Genomic DNA, 16082 nt, shown 5'->3' on the forward strand with positions numbered 1-16082 from the left:
CGAGCGCCTAGCGATTTTTTCAATCATGGTTATTGAAGAAGGGAGATGAAACCCTGGGAATGGGTATTGCAATTAAGAAGTATTCAAAACTCATAGTAGTGTTCTAAAAACCTATAAACCAAATAATAACAATGACTTTGATAATAGCTAAGCCTGTCAATCAAACACACCCTAAATAAGAACTTCATTAACTAAAGATCAAAGTTTAAAACATTACAAATGAAACGAGGATGGTTATCAAACCACTTCATGCAACCAGTCATAAAAACAAGCTTTCGAGCAAGAATGTGGATAGCCTGGTTCACTAACCGCTTAGTAAAAAAGATAAATGCATACGAAAATGCAATGCATAAATCTTTAACATCCATTAAGAAAAGATCAAATGAAAAATCTTACCCTATGGTGTTCATGCCATGTATCACTTGGAGTGCATCGATTTCTACTTTTAATCTTTTGATTTATTGAAAAGCTTGTATAGTTGATACCTAAAGGTGCACTCTAAGTGAAGCTAGCCTTGATTGTCCATTCATAGATGATCAGCTTATACCGAGAATGTCGACAAACTTGGAATGTAGTTATTAAGTGTTTAACAAATTTGACTATGATACGCTTTTAATCCTTATGTTGTGACTTATGTGTAAATTTAATCTATCAATTATTTAAAGTGTAAATTTAGTATCGCAATTATTATCAAAAGTGACAAATTTAATCTCTTATGAACTCAATTTGTCACAAATATGCTACTTAAAAAAGCGACTAATTTGGTCTATAGTGACTATATTTGTATTTAAAGAATGAAAGAACTAAATCAACACTATTTTTTGAAAACTATAGTTATAATTAAATCAACACTATAGTTATAATTAAAAGTGTCATTTTCGTTAAAAGAACAATTAATCATCAATGAACTAATGATATGAGATGGAAGTACATATAGTTTAATTAGTTGGGTAATAATTTACGTTGTACTTAATTTTATGATATTTTAAATTATCAATATTTTTCCCATCTAATGAAATTCTTTGAAAATTATTCCTTTTGTACGATGCTTGAAAAATATCATTTTCAACAATAGTAAAATAAGTGAGGTGGGCACTTTCAGTACGATAATGATAATTATTTGCCGTGCAAGTTTAGTAGTACTCCGTACGATACTTCAATTTCTTTGAGAATTCATTGTTTTTTCCAATTATGACAACTTTTTGTTGGGGTTTTATTTAATAGTTGGATTCCTTTTTTTTTTCTCTTGCTCAGAGTTTTCATTGTTCATTGTCCAACACAATAATTGATCTATTCACTAAATTGTATGCTTCAATACACAAAGCGAAGGATGGATCCCTTTACCTTTTGACAAATGTAACATTGAACAACTGGCATTGTTTTAAGGTTATGGTCAATTACAACTCCAAACTAACAATTCTGGATAAATTTGAACCTATTTGATTTTAAATCTTACAATTTATGATGGATATCCACTAAATGTTGACCATATAATATATATATGTAATATATAAATATGAAGACTAAATATTAATTTATATTTTTAGTTAAAATAAGATGTTTTTTTTCCCAAAATATTACTCCGTATTTAATTGGCTCAACAATAGAGAATCACCTAGATATTTGTTGAATTTAATGCAATGAAAATATTCTTAAGACTCATTATGAAGTTTAACATTAGAATCCACACTTGTTTATACCAACACTCTTACAAGATTTGAATATTCTTGATAAATTTTAGACACATAAGTATGAGAATTTTTTTTTTAACCTACTATAGCAAATAAAAGTGATTAAATAACTTCGTCTTTTATTCTCAAAAAAATAACATCGTTTTTTTTTTTTAATCAACAAGGGAGGGGGCAACCCAATGGAGAAAAGAACTAACTAGTCTCCCATCATTCTATGATTACACGTGGCATGTACCAGATCCTTAAAGTACTCGTCGTCACTTTCGGGAGAACTTTTTTTATTTCAATGACTTTTTTTTTAGTACTACTGACTTGTTACAATGTAGTATCTGTTCACAGCTACCTACTGAAGCACAAAGAGTCAATAGTTAAGGCTCGAACCCACTCCCATCATCCATATGAGAGTGTTAACCGGGACACCGGATGCCATTAGACCCCAAGGTATTGGCTTATTTCAATAACTTAATTGTGGTTTGGTTAAAAAGTTAAATGATTTATTTGACTTTTACCTATTATTATTATTATTATTATTATTTATTATAATTTATTATTTATTATTTATTATTATACTCCATTCTGCTTCCTTAATATGTTCCTCTCTCTCGCTCGCCTTCAATTTCTTCTCATCTCTCCCGGAGTTTACCTGTATGTATTCGGGTCGGATCATCAGTATCTTCTGTTCTTTACTCGGCCGGCACTGATAAAATTTAAATGTTCAGTATTTTTCTTATGAACTGCTGAAAAAAGAAGTTGAGACTTTTGCTAGGATCGGCGATCGGGAGGTCTTGATTTGTGTGTGTCCTGTGCTTCGAGGGGACGCTTTTCGAAATTCAGGTATGGTGTGCACGAAATGCATTTATTCTGGGCGATTCTTCATCTCTTCAGCTTAGTTTCCGTGAAAGAAAGACAGGAATGAACTTTGATGTTTCTGATGTTGATGATGATGATGATGATGATAGTCTCCTTTAACTTTCTGTATTGATGTTCTGATCTTTGATCAATCAATTGTGTATAGTTAAATTGCGCTCTAAGGCTAACTGAAAGAAGATCAATGTTATAGCAGTGAAGTTCGTGTCCGTAAAGCTATCCATAATCGTTATGCACTAATTTTAGTCTTACTAATAAGATGCAAACATTCAATTATGCGATCAAGTTCTGTCTAAAAACCATTAGATATTACTCGTGCACAATTTTTCTACTGTTGTTTTTCTGCAGAGGCTTCAGTAGGTAGTCTTTTTTAATGAAGTAGAAAGGTCACTAAGCTTGCATCTGCAGTAAGAATGTTGTATCCACTAGGTTGGAGTCTATATAGAGTATTAATTGTTTCTTATTCCCAATATATTTTTGGTCTTGCAGATATATATTTCGGTTGCATGGCCAATGGAATAACGAAATGCTCAATAGGCTTTTTATATCAAAGTATGATGTACCATACTACATATAATCAGAGTGTGTCTATAAATATTTTTTGTGCTTTACACAATCGGAAATTTGATAATGATCTGTTTATTGTCTCATTCATAGTAAAGGGAAGTAAAATGAATTCTCTACAAGGACCAGCTGTTTGCCCGGTGGTTCATGCTAAGCGTACAGGTCCATACTCTGTTCCTGTCAAGCCTTCAGCCTTGGTGAAGGCTTCTAAAATTCTTAGAAGTGAGTTCTGGAGGCTTGATGGGATCCACTGTAGGCAGGCTCATTTTCCTCTGCAACCACATTCGCGAATAAGCAAGTTGATTGCGTGCAGCTTCAGCTCATCATCAAATGGCAATGGCAGCAGGGCGGAGAACTTTAATGAGAATGATGCAGATTATGTTAATTCTAGTGTGGTTGAAGCTGGTATGCTAATTTACAGAATGGTTTTTTTTTTTTTTTGAAAATATTTACAGAATGGTTTCGATTGACTAGTTTGCATTTAAGGCATTGGGTTTTCATATTTCCTCAGAATTGATATTGGTCATCGAGTTATCTCATCTTCGCAAGCAGTGACACTTGAGTATCAGGAATTGCTAATTATGGCTTTCTATTGTTATGTTTAGTGGAAGTGAGGAGCAGCCCGGATGGTTTCATGATCAAGATGAGAGATGGTAGGGAATTGAGATGTGTCCATAACAACCCTCAGAGTGGTCATCTTCCTGATTATGCTCCACATGCAGCAATAGTATTGAGAATGGAAGATGAGATTGGTCTTCTTCTCCCCATCATTGTTCGTATGTCTATATCTCATTTGTTGCTTTGTGAGATATATTTTTGAGCATAAATGATTAAATCTTCTTGATTTGACTCATTACATTATCTATTATAGTGGAGATGTCAAGTATGCTGCTCATGGAAGCCATATGCGATGTTCAAATTGTATGTCTTGCGTTAGTATTTCTGAAATCCTTTTAAACCCAAACTTATTAGTATCCTGATTCCAGTTGTAGTTACTGAAACCAACAAATATTGCCTTCTTTCAGGCCCGACCGACAGTGTACCAAGTGATGAAGGACATGATTGAGAAGATGGGCTATGAAGTGAGTTTTCTTATGTACTTTTTTGTGGATCCATGATGCCATGATCTCTTATTCATGGTGTGATTATGATATTAACCTGCTTTTTACAAAGGTAAAACTTGTTCGCATTACAAAGCGGGTACATGAAGCATATTTTGCTCGATTATACCTCACCAAGGTAAAACTCATTGTTGGCATTTTGCTTTGTGTTTAAGATCCCAGTCTATTTTGTTTGAGTATTTATCGTCTGGCATGTGGTTGTGGTAGCAGTTGGATAACGGATGTGAGAGTATAAGCTTTGACCTTCGACCTTCTGATGCAATCAACATTGCTGTGAGATGTAAGGTAATTATTTCCTTTTATGGTTCTTTTAAAGGCAGCTGATTCTCATAGTTTGGAGTGGTTATACAATGTTGATTATGTTGTCCAAGAGGTGAACATATATAGTAGTTTTCTCATAACTATGTTGTGTCTATACTGTCCTAAGCATTTTTTTCTTATATTTTAGTATCAATATATGAAAGCTCAAAGAAATTATCACCATAATGTTATGTGGACTGAGCTGAAATAATACATTATGAAATTGTGATCAGTCTAGATCAACTTCTAAGTTCAGTGGAGCTGTGCATTAAATTCTCTAGGTTCCAATACAAGTCAACAAGCACTTGGCATTTAGTGACGGCATGAGGATAACTGAATCTGCAAAGCCATTGATGCAGGGCTCTTCAGACGGGTCACTGCTGACTGGGCTGGACAGGTGCAGTTAGCTTGTTGTCTCATAAAGCATGGTTCTCTTTTCTCACTCAGTTTGTTGCAATAGATATATTATGTATTGCATTGTGGGAAACCAACAGCTGGGGGTCATTACTATCTGGTCTTAAGTCTTGACTGCATAAAATTATTAGATTAATGCGCGATTATGCCTGTCAAAGAGGAAAGAGCAGTTTTTAACTTGTGCCTGTTATGAATTCAGACCAACTGGCCAGCCATGCATTGAGGCAGAGGAGTTTATTCTTTTGCGCAACATGCTGATTGCTGCAGCAGAGGAACGCTATAAAGATGCAGGTTACTTTTTTATCTCCTCTAGAACATATAATTGCATCTTATCCCTTCAATGATTCTTGGTTTTGAACCTACATATAATGTTTGCTTCTTATGGTGAATTGTTTTTATAGCCCTTATGAAAACGAAGGAGTTATATTAATTTTAGATTTCATGACATTTTATTATCTCATAAAATAAAGATTTAAATACATGTTTCAATGTTGCAAAAGTCTTCCTTGAATAGGGGCAAAATAAACACCTAATGAAAGAGTTTTTTTTGCATACTGTATTGGTATTTGCACCCTGTGGGGTGAAGTGAGACTAATCCAATTGAGTCTCGCTCAGTCTTCATTTGGGGCAGCTATCCCAAGAGTGTTGCTCTTTGGAAACCTGCCCCCTCTCCCAGCTGGAGGGCAGGGGTTAAGACTTAAGAGTCATCAATTTCTTTGTCATGCCATGTGATTCTTCAGTAGCTTTGTAAATTTCCACTTTCATTATCAGACAACTAGTTAATATGGTCTGTGAAAACTATTGAAGTCTATCACTTGTTGGTCTGCAGCTCTGTGGAGGGACAAGCTCACTCAACTTCGTTCGAAGAGAAACTGGACATAGCAGGTACAAGGTTTGTTATTCTCTGACTGTTCATAAAACCTGAGGAAAATGCAACAGTCTTTCTCTGCCCTTTTGAGTACTTACTGGTAACTGTCTTGTTTTAGGGAGATTCATTTGATAAAGCAAACTGTAACCATAACTGCATTAGGATGAAGATGAATTGTGTGTACATAGCTGAAGACATTTGTGGGATGGATGTGCAATTTGGCTACTTCAATCACCAACCATGTCCTCTGTATAAATATGTAAACCATGTGAATGTATATATGACTCTGTTTGTGTGTTTGTATTGGTTGGCTGTAATTCTATGTAATAATTCCTTAAAATTCCATAATTAAAAAAATTCAGCAGGTCTTCAACCAATCAATCAAGACTCAAGAGACGTGTAACCTTTACACCGAGTTCTTCCTCACCCTAGGTATACTTAGTTCTTATTTAAGGATTTCCTAATAACATTAATGTCTTTCTACAAAAAATTGAGGGACCAAATAAATATTTTGAACGCCAAAGCCCAGGCCTCCCTCTTCTATCAAATTTCAGATGGAAGCTGAAGAAAATGGGCTTTGCTGCCTTGTTCCATCATCTATCCAAGGTTTAGGTGGTGTTGGATGAGTGTGTTTTCCTTGTTTTGAAGGAAGATGATGAGGTTCCCCAGTGCTATATCTGCATCATCATTCTTCATAAGCTCTTCAGCAATTTCAGCAGGCGTTGCCTTAACCTTCAACAGCAACTCTTCAATCTTCTGGTACAAAGCATGTTCCTCAATCCTAAGGTAATTAGAAGCCAGAACTTTGAAGCCACTGAAAGTGCAGTAGGACATCTGTATGTGCTTGTCCATGCGACCTGGGCGCAGCAGTGCGGGATCGAGCCGATCCTTGTGATTCGTCGTCAACACTATGATTCTCTCGTCTCCGCAGCTCGACCACAACCCATCTATCAGGTTCAACACTCCCGAGAGATTAATCTGTTCGTTGGGTATTTTTAATTTGTTAGACAACTACTACTACTATTCAACCCATGTTCATTCATTCACCAATCATCAAATCTCCAATGTAATTAAGGTTTTATTCAATCTAGCCAAATTGGTCCGACATATCACAAAATTTCAAGTTTAACTCCTGGGACATGTTTAAAAAAAATCTTGGTACGTGTGGCGGTCTATTTGTCTTTTTGGTTTGAGCCTTCCGGTCAATTTTTGTCAATAAGATCACTAGGCATGTGCTTTTTCATAAACTAAAGGTCTTTATTCAATCTATCATCAAATATCATTCAATCTATCATGAATTCGATTAGAATCACAAAGAGAGACTTTCTTGTAGATCAACGATCTTTATTCCATCTAGAAAAATTACATATATATACTCTCTAAGGATATTCAATCATGAATTAGTTGTGTATACTTTAGTCATTTTCATTAATACCTTAGTAGATTAAGACAGAAAATCAATAGGATGCTTCGAGTATTATAGTGTTTTGACACGTTTTATCCTAAACTTTCAAATTGACTATGTGATCCTTCGATTTTTTAATTGTTACCTTCCGTGGTCAAGTGTGGTCAAGTTAACTATTCATGATCCTTGAACTATCAAATTTTCTGGTTAAATTTTAAAACTTGAAAGACCATGGGTGGTTACTTGGACCACGAATTGTAACAATTTGAATGTTAAAAGACCACATGTGGTCAATTTGAAATTTAAGACTAAACGTGACAAAATCACTACAATTGAATGACCACATATGGTATTAACTCAAAACTTAAACAACCTAACATGACAAACATGAAATTTTGATTTCATTTTCTTTGTATGAAATTGACATTTAAGTGTACTCCCTCAAAAGAAAAAGAAAAAAAAAAAAGTGTACTAAATTTATTTAGCAAATTTCAAATTCTAAACTCTAATTTGTTAAATAAACTCACTATTTCTGTAGTTATTCCCATAATTTATGTTATCTTATTAATTTAAAACTGTCACTCCAAAAATAAAGACAAGAAATAGACACGCTAGAACTGAGTCGATATTCCATTCATTCTATATGGACCATTTTGGTATGTAAAATGCAATGAAATATGATACGAAGTTTAACATATATGGAAAGCTATGAAGATGATAGCTAACCTTATCGCCCTCAGCGGTTTGGTTTTCCGATTCTCGGCTATGCAGGACGGCATTGCAGTCAATATCTTCAATCACGAGGATGGAGCGATTTGCAGAACCGATGAGCAACCGTCTCAAATCCGCGTTGCACTCAACCTCTCTCAGATCGAGGTCGTAGATATCAAAATTGAGGTAATTAGCCATGGCGGCAACCAAGCTTGATTTTCCAGTACCAGGAGGGCCGTACAGCAAGTATCCTCTCTTCCAGGCCTTGCCGACTCTCCTGTAATAATCCTTTCTGGTAATAAACCTGTCCAGATCATCGATTATCTCGTTCTTCATCTCCGGCGACATCGCCATTGTACTGAAATTGGCCGGATGGTTGAGCACAATGGAGGTCCAATTTCCGCCGTACTCAACTGTGTTTAGCCTCACCGCGCGGCTCTGCTGCTTGATCTCCTTCGATTTCCTCAGGATGTACGGGAGGTAAGCCCTAAGCACAATGTCTTTGTACTTGTTGTGAAAGCTCAGCTCGAAATATCTCTGCTCTGTTTTCGAATTGCCGTTGCGATCTCCTTTGCCGATCTGTTGGATTGCTGTGGATTTCAATTCCCACACCATCTTCACCTTGTTGTAGAAATCGACGATTTCCTGATTTCTATCGACGGTGACGATCAGTTCCTCGTCTTTCTCCGGCTTGATCACTTTGATTCTTCGCGTTGCTTTGGAGACCTTAGTTCCCAGGAAGAGGTTAGCGGCCTCGAACATGTGGTTTGAGGTCAGGCCTTCGGATTCCTCAATGACGAGAGTGAGCTGTGAAGAGAAGCGGGCGGAGAGCTTGGTGAGGCGGGTGGAGAAGTAGGCGCGTAGTGCGTCGGGGACGAGGTCGGCGGTTACGGATTGGAGGAGCATGACGGAGGCGGCGAGTGAGGCGGCGGCGGTGAGAATTGAGCCGGAGGAAACAGAGAAGCGCGTGATGCCTTCCGGCAACTCCATTTTTTATGGTTAAAAGATTGAAATTGCGAGAAGAAACAGCACAAGTAGAAACGTAGGTTTTTGCAATTTTGGAGGGGCTTTAATAAGGGTTTATGACTTTCGGTTTCTTGGCCGAGACGGTACTCCAAATTCTACAACTAAACTCTCATTCCTAGACTAGACTCCTAGTCATACTCATAGTATGCTGAAAATCTGCGCCGTTTTGTGATTCAACAAAAGCCCAATTTTAGCCCGTTCTAGAATAACATAAAGCCCAATATTGACCCAATACCATATTTATCGGTTGTTATGCCATGGACCCGGGTCCACCTTGCAAGGTAGAACTAGGTCTATGTTCACAATTTTAGAACTTTATTTTTAGAATTCTATGTTCACAATTACAAAACTCTATGTTCACAATTTCATAGAGTTCAAAAATTGTGAATATACATAGAGTTTTTAAATTGTGGACATGGACATAGGTCACCTTGCAAGATAGACCAAGGTCTAAAACATAATTTGCCCATATGTATCAATGCTTACATCATAGTCAAATTTTGGTGAAGCATAAAAAAGTATATTTTTAATATATTAACAATACATAATTTGTACACTAAATGAACTTTATACAAAATAAATGTACTTTTAGTACTCAAAATACAATATATATTTTTAATATATTAAAATATATCATCTGTGAATTAAATGTATATTATTTTGTATACTTATTTGTGTATACAAAATAATGTACTTTTAATACTCAAATGCTGTATTTTTTTTTATGTATGGTCCATACAATTGTTTGGACCACGATAATTGTACATCATAGAGTAGGAGTTACGGAGTACATAACAAAATGGACTTCTTGTAAAAATGAACATGTGTGGGGCAAGGCATTTGTAATGCCATTTCATTTAACCTGGTTTTTAACCCAAAAGAATTCAATGATCACAACATCAGAGACATCAAATGTTATTGTGTCACCCCCAAATTGTAATCAAGGGCAGTATCAATGCAGCAAGCTCACATACAGTAATTTTAGTCAAGAATAGCTTCCAAGTAGAACACCTTGGCACAACGGATCTAAAGCAGAAATACTTAATTATATGAAGATGAATGCCAGCAACAAAGAATGGTGGCACGATGATAGATTCAGGTCACAAATAGTCATAGATGGAGACTTGTAAACAGATAAAAATATATATATAAGGAACTTTGATCATAAGATGTTACAGTGACTATAGTAATCTTCACTCATCACGTACCAGACATGGCATCTCTGGCATGTACTGGGAAGAGAACAAGTAACATCTTTTTTCTCTTCTTTTTTCTCTTCTTTCTTGTCTTCCTTCTTCTCATTCTTCTCATCTTTCTTCTTTTCTGGCTCGGGAGCACCTATACTTGTTATATGTGCAGACTTTCTGAATTTCCTAACCTGTTTGATGATACATACTGGATCAGCCTCGCCAATCACTGTCACTGTACTTTTGGCAGCATCAAGGACAATGGAGTTTATCCCTTCTATTTTTGATATTAACTTCATCACTTTCAACCTACACTTCGAACAGCGAAGATCCACTGACACCACTGTTTTCTGCAACAAAAATTACAAACAGAAAGTCAGTTTCCTCGGCCCTTTCTGCATTTAAATAAACTGCAGGTGTACTGCAGGCTGTCAGTAAGGAACCAGAAGTAAGTAATATGCTAGAACCTTTAAAGGCAGTGACATGTCAAAAGCAAAGAATGTCCAAGAAACTGCTGTGTTATGTTTACTTTATATTGGTCTGTCTCAATTATGGTAAATTAACCATCTTTCTTAAGTACTAGTTTGTTCTCTCTAGAATCCTTTTAACAGTCTGGCACGACACTTAAATGGAATGTCAGTGGTAGTTGGTGAATAGAAGTAAATGCATTGTCTGAATTTTATTCATGGGATGACCTATTGCTACCATCTATATTTATTAGGTTTTGTCTCCCTCCTTGCCCCCTTTCTGTTCTCTACAGCCCCCACCTATCAGAATTTCACAGCAAATACATTGTGCATTTGTCTCTACTTGTGAGTGGAAACTTCACTTGCATAGATCACTTATTTTACATTAAAATGTCTTTTGCCAACAAGATGTATATTCCTCAGATTAATAACAAAGATGTAATTTCATATAAAGTTTTAAAGCAAAACCAAAGTGACTATCTGATTTTATTGTCCAGGCCAATAACTTAAGTGACACTACTGAGAAGGGCATATTATGACTGAAGTGTTCATCAGATGTATGTTTAAACTAGATGGCTATTTAGGTAATTAAGCAGTTTATGCTCATGAGAATGTCTGTCTAAAATACTTTCAGCTTATGTATTAGTAGTAATCAAGTACCTTGCTGATTCAAGTACAGAATACTCTTAAGTTTGAAGCAAGACCTCATAGCTTTTCCATGTATCCATTTTCCTTGAGGCAATAACTCCTTGGATTGAGATTTCTAAATGAGAGAAGCATGCCGAACCATCAGACTCTTCCAGCTATATCCCAAAAAATAAAAATGGAAACTGCAATTATGGAGTAATTTTGTACCTTGTGACAGAAAGCCTACCAAATAGATTATACTTCTTGATCAATAATTCCACTATACATTCTAACTGCATCCTCATATCTTCATTAAATTTTAGATGCGTTTTTATGCACAACAGTTCATAAATGAGCTTAAAAAGTGAAGAACATCCTACTATTTGGGAGTTCATACCAGAGAGTCCCATGATAAACAGCAAATACCCTCTCTTGACCTTCTCTCTCTGAATTCCTTTTGAATTTAATTTTGGAAGGAAGCAAACAACTATAAGTATATTACAGTAAACCACAGACCAGTTAAGTACTCTAATTGAGAATGGATTGGCATAATGGACCTTATTCTTGGACTAGAAAGTTTCAACCAAATGGAACCCCAAATCTAACTGTATAAAATAAATAGCTGATGTAGTCTAGGGATGGAAAGTCACTAAAGTAGTTGAGAGATCACTTTCCATGGATCAGACCCTTTCCCTTACCAATAAAACTTCAATTAACAAACACAAACAGGAAGAATGAAATCATCTAGGTTATTACAAAATATGCTCCAAACATTTCAATCACTTACCAGAATTATCATCTGCGTGCACAGAATCTTCTGCAGTATTGAATTAATCTGAACGCATCATTCCCTTTCTTGAATTTACCATCTCCCTTTACTGAATTTACCATTGTTAAATAACTGCTGACTATCTTCTTGTCCAACTCATAGTAGAATTCCATTTTTTTCAAAGGTTTCAGGTCCAGGTCAATGAAAGATGCCTAACAATTTGCGGCAATAAAGATCATCAATAAATACAACAATAAAAGGTGGTACTATACAGGCATAATTCCAAAAGGGCAACATGATGAAGTGGATGATCACAATTATTTTCTAACACATTAACCAGCATGAACAAAGTCTACTATGAATGTGTGACAAGAAAGAAAACTCAAATGAACAAACCACTACATACAGAAATGATGCAAACACCCTGGCACTAGAAAACCTGTGAAGCTGATACCATTTTACTTAAAAAGTTCTTTCAGAGAATGAAGTCAACCTGTAGGTTGCTGCATATCTTCAAAAGTGCAATCTTTTTCATCTTTGGTAGTCTTGATAGATTAATTGATATATATATAATCTCTCTCTGATTATATGCTCCATCCTGTTGGATTTGCTATTCCTTGGGTAATGCAATTATTTACTAACTCTCTACCCTCAAATATTAAACTAAGACTAAAAAGTAGAATCGTCAAAATGGACTTTGCCCGTTGGGCCAGCCCCCACCCCCCCCCCATCCCCTATATAAGTAGGCCGGTAGGGATGGGCTTCAGTTTTAGTGGCCCGCCAAAGTGCAGGCCTAGGTGGGGAGGGGTGGGCCCGCCTAGGGTATTGAATATTGAATATTGGATTAACTTGGTTGGTAATAAGTACCTTGTTATTCTAGGAGGTCTAGGTATTGAATCTCATTAAGTGTATATTTTTGCACCCAAAAAGAAAAAAGTAAAAGTGGGCAGGCTGGCCCGCCAGACCGCGGGCATACAGGTGGGCCAGGCCTCAGAGCCCCGCCCCACCAGCCCGTATTTACACATGAAAAATACTATGCTTCAGTTATAGGGCATAGTGAAATAGTTGGGTTTCTAGAATCTTGATGAGAAAAGTTTACAAATCCTGTTTCAAGCAAAATTTATAAAATCCAAATAGCAGATGAGAAAAATGGTATACCTTGTAATCAAAAGTTTGGTTGGTGGATTTTAAGGAGACATGACCATATGAAGACTCGCTTTTCCCATCTTCTCGAGATCTGAAACTAATCATCATACTCAAGTCCTTTGCAGTAGCAGCTATTAAATAGTCCCTCAATATCTTCCAACTTTCTTCCATTGAAATAGAATGCAGGGTGTTAAACCTTTTTGATAAGCCACTGTCTAAATCTTTGCATACCATACAGGGCTGAGAAATAACATTATAATACACATGAATTGCACCCTCGATGTCAAAAGTATCAAGCTTCTGAACTTCAAGAAGGCGATTTAGTAATCCTGAACTGAAAACTGCCTCAGAAATGAGCTCAAGAAAAAAATTTGTACGCATCCCTTCTTTTGCAAAAATTATATTCTTGAGTGCATCTTCAAATGCTTGGCCAGTTTTAGAATTTGTAGATTCTGCACTACCACCCAAGCCCCCAAATATGAGACAACCATTCACAAAAACTCGAAAGTTATTCTGTGGGGTCATAAAAAGATCCTTGATTGCTTTGTCTATTCTGTCTTTAGACCCAGAAAACATATCAAGTGGATCATATCCACTTATATATGATATCTGAAAGGATGGTAAAAGACACAAATCATGAGAAACGCATTGATTTAAAGAGGTGGGCAGCATGATTAAAACTAACTAATGGACTTGAGATGGCCAACTGAGAAATAAACACGAGAAAAGGTGCCAATCAAATATCCTGTAAAGTTCACAGGAAAAAAAAAATCCAGACTATTATTTGGTACATTGATGTATTCAATACCTTCCCTTGATGAAACTTCAGAGCCTGGTGCATCTTAAAACGAGTGATTCTCCTTTTGACAGCATTGCTTTCTATAATAAATTCTGAAGCTGGAAGGAATCCACATTTGGGCTACATTTTAAAAAAATGGAAAAGAAAGGAGGTATTATTATAGAATTAGAGAAGAATGAACAGAGATAACAAGTACAATACTATGGTAGAAAAAAAATACTGAATAAAAACATTAATGAACCTTTATTTCAACGCATATGCACAGTTCCTCTTTAGGTGTAACTGAAAGGAAGAGAAATATGCATGTTATTATTATGATCAATTGATCAGACACAGATTGAGACAATGTCATCACTGTGACCATGACAGGCTAAGCAATATTGCAAGAACAGAAACCTATTGCTTGTAGTTACAATTGTATATGCTAATGATTTGTGCAGTTTTTGACAAACAACATACTCCATAATACTTCTACAGTACATCCTTGAGATGGCTTGGAGTTTTAGATTAATTGCAGTAGTTGTGATTCTACAAACTACGGAGTAAATATTTAATATTTTCACTCGAATGCAGAACATAAATTCAAATGTTTATCAACAAGGAGCATTATTTTAATGTTATACCATGATAGATACCCAGACCCAAAGGAAAGAAAAAAGGCACTATTACCATGGGAGAATATTGAATGATCAGACATCAGTAGAATAGAATCCCTCAGGAGATTGACCTTAGCAGCATCAACCCGCCAAGTGGGGCGCTTATGAAGGACATTCTTTTCAACTGCCTCCAGAAATTCTCTGGATACAAGGATGTGAATCTGACAATACAGAGGACAGATAAGCAAAGACCTTTAACCAGGCTGTTAAGCACTGGAAATAACTAGAAAACCTGGTATTCATTTTCTAATTCAGTGTCTTTGAGAGCTCCACTTTATTAATTTTGCAGTTTAGCTCAATGCATACACCATAAACATGCATAAAGAATATTATTACCATTAACCAGTATATCGAATGGCTACATAGATGGTCATAATTGCATTCCAATGAAATACGCACAGAATTGGAATTTGATACAAATTTGCAGTAACATACCCCAGCATCAACATGCTCAGGGCCCAAAAATGGGCACATTACATGCTGGACAAAGAAATGCTCTGCAATCTCCCTAGTAGGAGCCGATGCAAGATCTTTGACATCTTTCCAGAGATGGATTTCATGCACGGTTAGGCCTGGATGACCATTCGCATATTCACACCCATTCGTTGGAACCTTTTGTATCCTCAAAACTTTTCCAGCCTACACAGAACAAAAGGAAAAGTTGCAGCAAATCCAGCAATACTCCGCATAAAATTGACGATTGACTAAACAATACAAACTCATCCTACACAATCTCAAAATAAAATTTCTCCTCAAATCATCTCAAACCTCAAATGATTTTTCTGTTTTGGAACTTTCAATACAAACTCATCCTACACAATCTCAAAATAAAATTTCTCCTCAAATCAGCTCAAACTCAAATGAATTTTCTGTTCTGGACAAATAGACGAGAAATAAACGTACAAAACGAGGAGAGATTCCGCGATAAGAGAGAACCAGATTGATAGCTCCTTCGCCTCTATAAGACCATTCCATTGCGTCTTTCGCGCCTAGAACAACCGCCATTCTGCAGCCGAAATATGCATACATAAATGAGCGATCACGCGAATTACAAATACAGTTAACGAGTTTACCTAGGATAGGATTGGATCGAAATGTAGATTGGACTTTGGAGGTTCAGGAATCGATACGGGATAAACCCTAGATATTCTCCTAGTCGGAGATCGGATAGACGGAATAGAGCCCCGCCGGCCGCCGGCCGTCGGTGATAATAACGCAGAGCGTTAGGCGTTTTTGACTAGTGAGTTGCCACACTAGTAGTCGTAATGTTGTTTGGGGTTACGTTTTTAATGCAGTTTTCCGGATCCGGTGCATGGCCAAATCGTCTGTGCGTATTAAATGACGGAAATACCCAACTTCGAGTTCATGACCAAAATACTCAATTTTTTGGGTTAAAAAAAAGTATAATGGGATTCTAATTTTGAATGTTTAATTAATTAGTTAATACACTTCAATGGCAAAAAA

General features: G+C 36.2%; 4 protein-coding genes across 7 annotated transcripts; 1 reads left to right on the top strand and 3 right to left on the bottom strand.

The window, feature by feature from the left end:
- Positions 1 to 2295: 2295 nt before the first annotated feature.
- Positions 2296 to 6202, top strand: LOC116022769 (bifunctional nuclease 2). 3 transcript variants are annotated; one of them, XM_031263633.1, is made up of 12 exons: positions 2296 to 2525; positions 3048 to 3110; positions 3216 to 3527; positions 3728 to 3898; positions 3994 to 4043; positions 4148 to 4204; positions 4296 to 4361; positions 4454 to 4528; positions 4825 to 4940; positions 5157 to 5248; positions 5787 to 5842; positions 5944 to 6202. In XM_031263633.1, the coding sequence occupies exons 2-11, from the start codon at positions 3065 to 3067 to the stop codon at positions 5837 to 5839; spliced, it is 1038 nt and encodes a 345-aa protein (XP_031119493.1). In that variant the 5' UTR covers positions 2296 to 2525; positions 3048 to 3064; the 3' UTR covers positions 5840 to 5842; positions 5944 to 6202. The 3 variants fall into 3 exon arrangements, with proteins under 3 accessions (XP_031119493.1, XP_031119494.1, XP_031119491.1); XM_031263631.1 differs by having other exon boundaries at positions 2297 to 2525; positions 5787 to 5849; positions 5944 to 6173; XM_031263634.1 differs by lacking the exon at positions 3048 to 3110 and having other exon boundaries at positions 5787 to 5849.
- LOC116022768 (AAA-ATPase At3g50940-like) lies at positions 6174 to 9265 on the bottom strand. Its single transcript, XM_031263630.1, has 2 exons — positions 7957 to 9265; positions 6174 to 6803 (listed from the first exon to the last, which is right to left on the bottom strand). Exons 1-2 carry the CDS (start codon positions 8929 to 8931, stop codon positions 6423 to 6425), a joined length of 1356 nt encoding a protein of 451 aa, XP_031119490.1. The 5' UTR covers positions 8932 to 9265; the 3' UTR covers positions 6174 to 6422.
- A 729-nt stretch (positions 9266 to 9994) lies between these two features.
- Positions 9995 to 15853, bottom strand: LOC116023042 (inositol-pentakisphosphate 2-kinase-like). Of its 2 annotated transcripts, none has more exons than XM_031263989.1 (10): positions 15692 to 15853; positions 15522 to 15624; positions 15054 to 15257; positions 14632 to 14779; positions 14204 to 14244; positions 13972 to 14082; positions 13176 to 13772; positions 12036 to 12229; positions 11282 to 11384; positions 9995 to 10504 (listed from the first exon to the last, which is right to left on the bottom strand). In XM_031263989.1, exons 2-8 carry the CDS (start codon positions 15621 to 15623, stop codon positions 12044 to 12046), a joined length of 1389 nt encoding a protein of 462 aa, XP_031119849.1. In that variant the 5' UTR covers position 15624; positions 15692 to 15853; the 3' UTR covers positions 9995 to 10504; positions 11282 to 11384; positions 12036 to 12043. The 2 variants fall into 2 exon arrangements, with proteins under 2 accessions (XP_031119849.1, XP_031119848.1); XM_031263988.1 differs by having other exon boundaries at positions 11282 to 11424.
- LOC116023697 (heavy metal-associated isoprenylated plant protein 2-like) lies at positions 10130 to 10639 on the bottom strand. Its single transcript, XM_031264702.1, has 2 exons — positions 10622 to 10639; positions 10130 to 10504 (listed from the first exon to the last, which is right to left on the bottom strand). Exons 1-2 carry the CDS (start codon positions 10637 to 10639, stop codon positions 10130 to 10132), a joined length of 393 nt encoding a protein of 130 aa, XP_031120562.1.
- Positions 15854 to 16082: the final 229 nt, after the last annotated feature.

The sequence above is a fragment of the Ipomoea triloba genome, chromosome 6 (assembly GCF_003576645.1).
Source record: "Ipomoea triloba cultivar NCNSP0323 chromosome 6, ASM357664v1".
Lineage (NCBI taxonomy): Eukaryota > Viridiplantae > Streptophyta > Magnoliopsida > Solanales > Convolvulaceae > Ipomoea > Ipomoea triloba.

What these genes read in the sequence shown, in the direction of transcription:
- LOC116023042 (XM_031263989.1), bottom strand. Translation starts at nt 15,623, where the DNA reads ATGGCGGTTGTTCTAGGCGCGAAAGACGCAATGGAATGGTCTTATAGA. An exon ending in TCATTCAATATTCTCCCATG is followed by an intron (nt 14,245 to 14,631) that starts GTAATAGTGCCT and finishes TCTTCCTTTCAG; the next exon opens with TTACACCTAAAGAGGAACTG. An exon ending in TGAAGTTTCATCAAGGGAAG is followed by an intron (nt 13,773 to 13,971) that starts GTATTGAATACA and finishes CCATCCTTTCAG; the next exon opens with ATATCATATATAAGTGGATA.
- LOC116022769 (XM_031263633.1), top strand. Translation starts at nt 3,065, where the DNA reads ATGGCCAATGGAATAACGAAATGCTCAATAGGCTTTTTATATCAAA. An exon ending in TTCTAGTGTGGTTGAAGCTG is followed by an intron (nt 3,528 to 3,727) that starts GTATGCTAATTT and finishes TGTTATGTTTAG; the next exon opens with TGGAAGTGAGGAGCAGCCCG. An exon ending in CCATATGCGATGTTCAAATT is followed by an intron (nt 4,044 to 4,147) that starts GTATGTCTTGCG and finishes GCCTTCTTTCAG; the next exon opens with GCCCGACCGACAGTGTACCA.
- LOC116022768 (XM_031263630.1), bottom strand. Translation starts at nt 8,931, where the DNA reads ATGGAGTTGCCGGAAGGCATCACGCGCTTCTCTGTTTCCTCCGGCTCA. An exon ending in AAACCGCTGAGGGCGATAAG is followed by an intron (nt 6,804 to 7,956) that starts GTTAGCTATCAT and finishes CCCAACGAACAG; the next exon opens with ATTAATCTCTCGGGAGTGTT.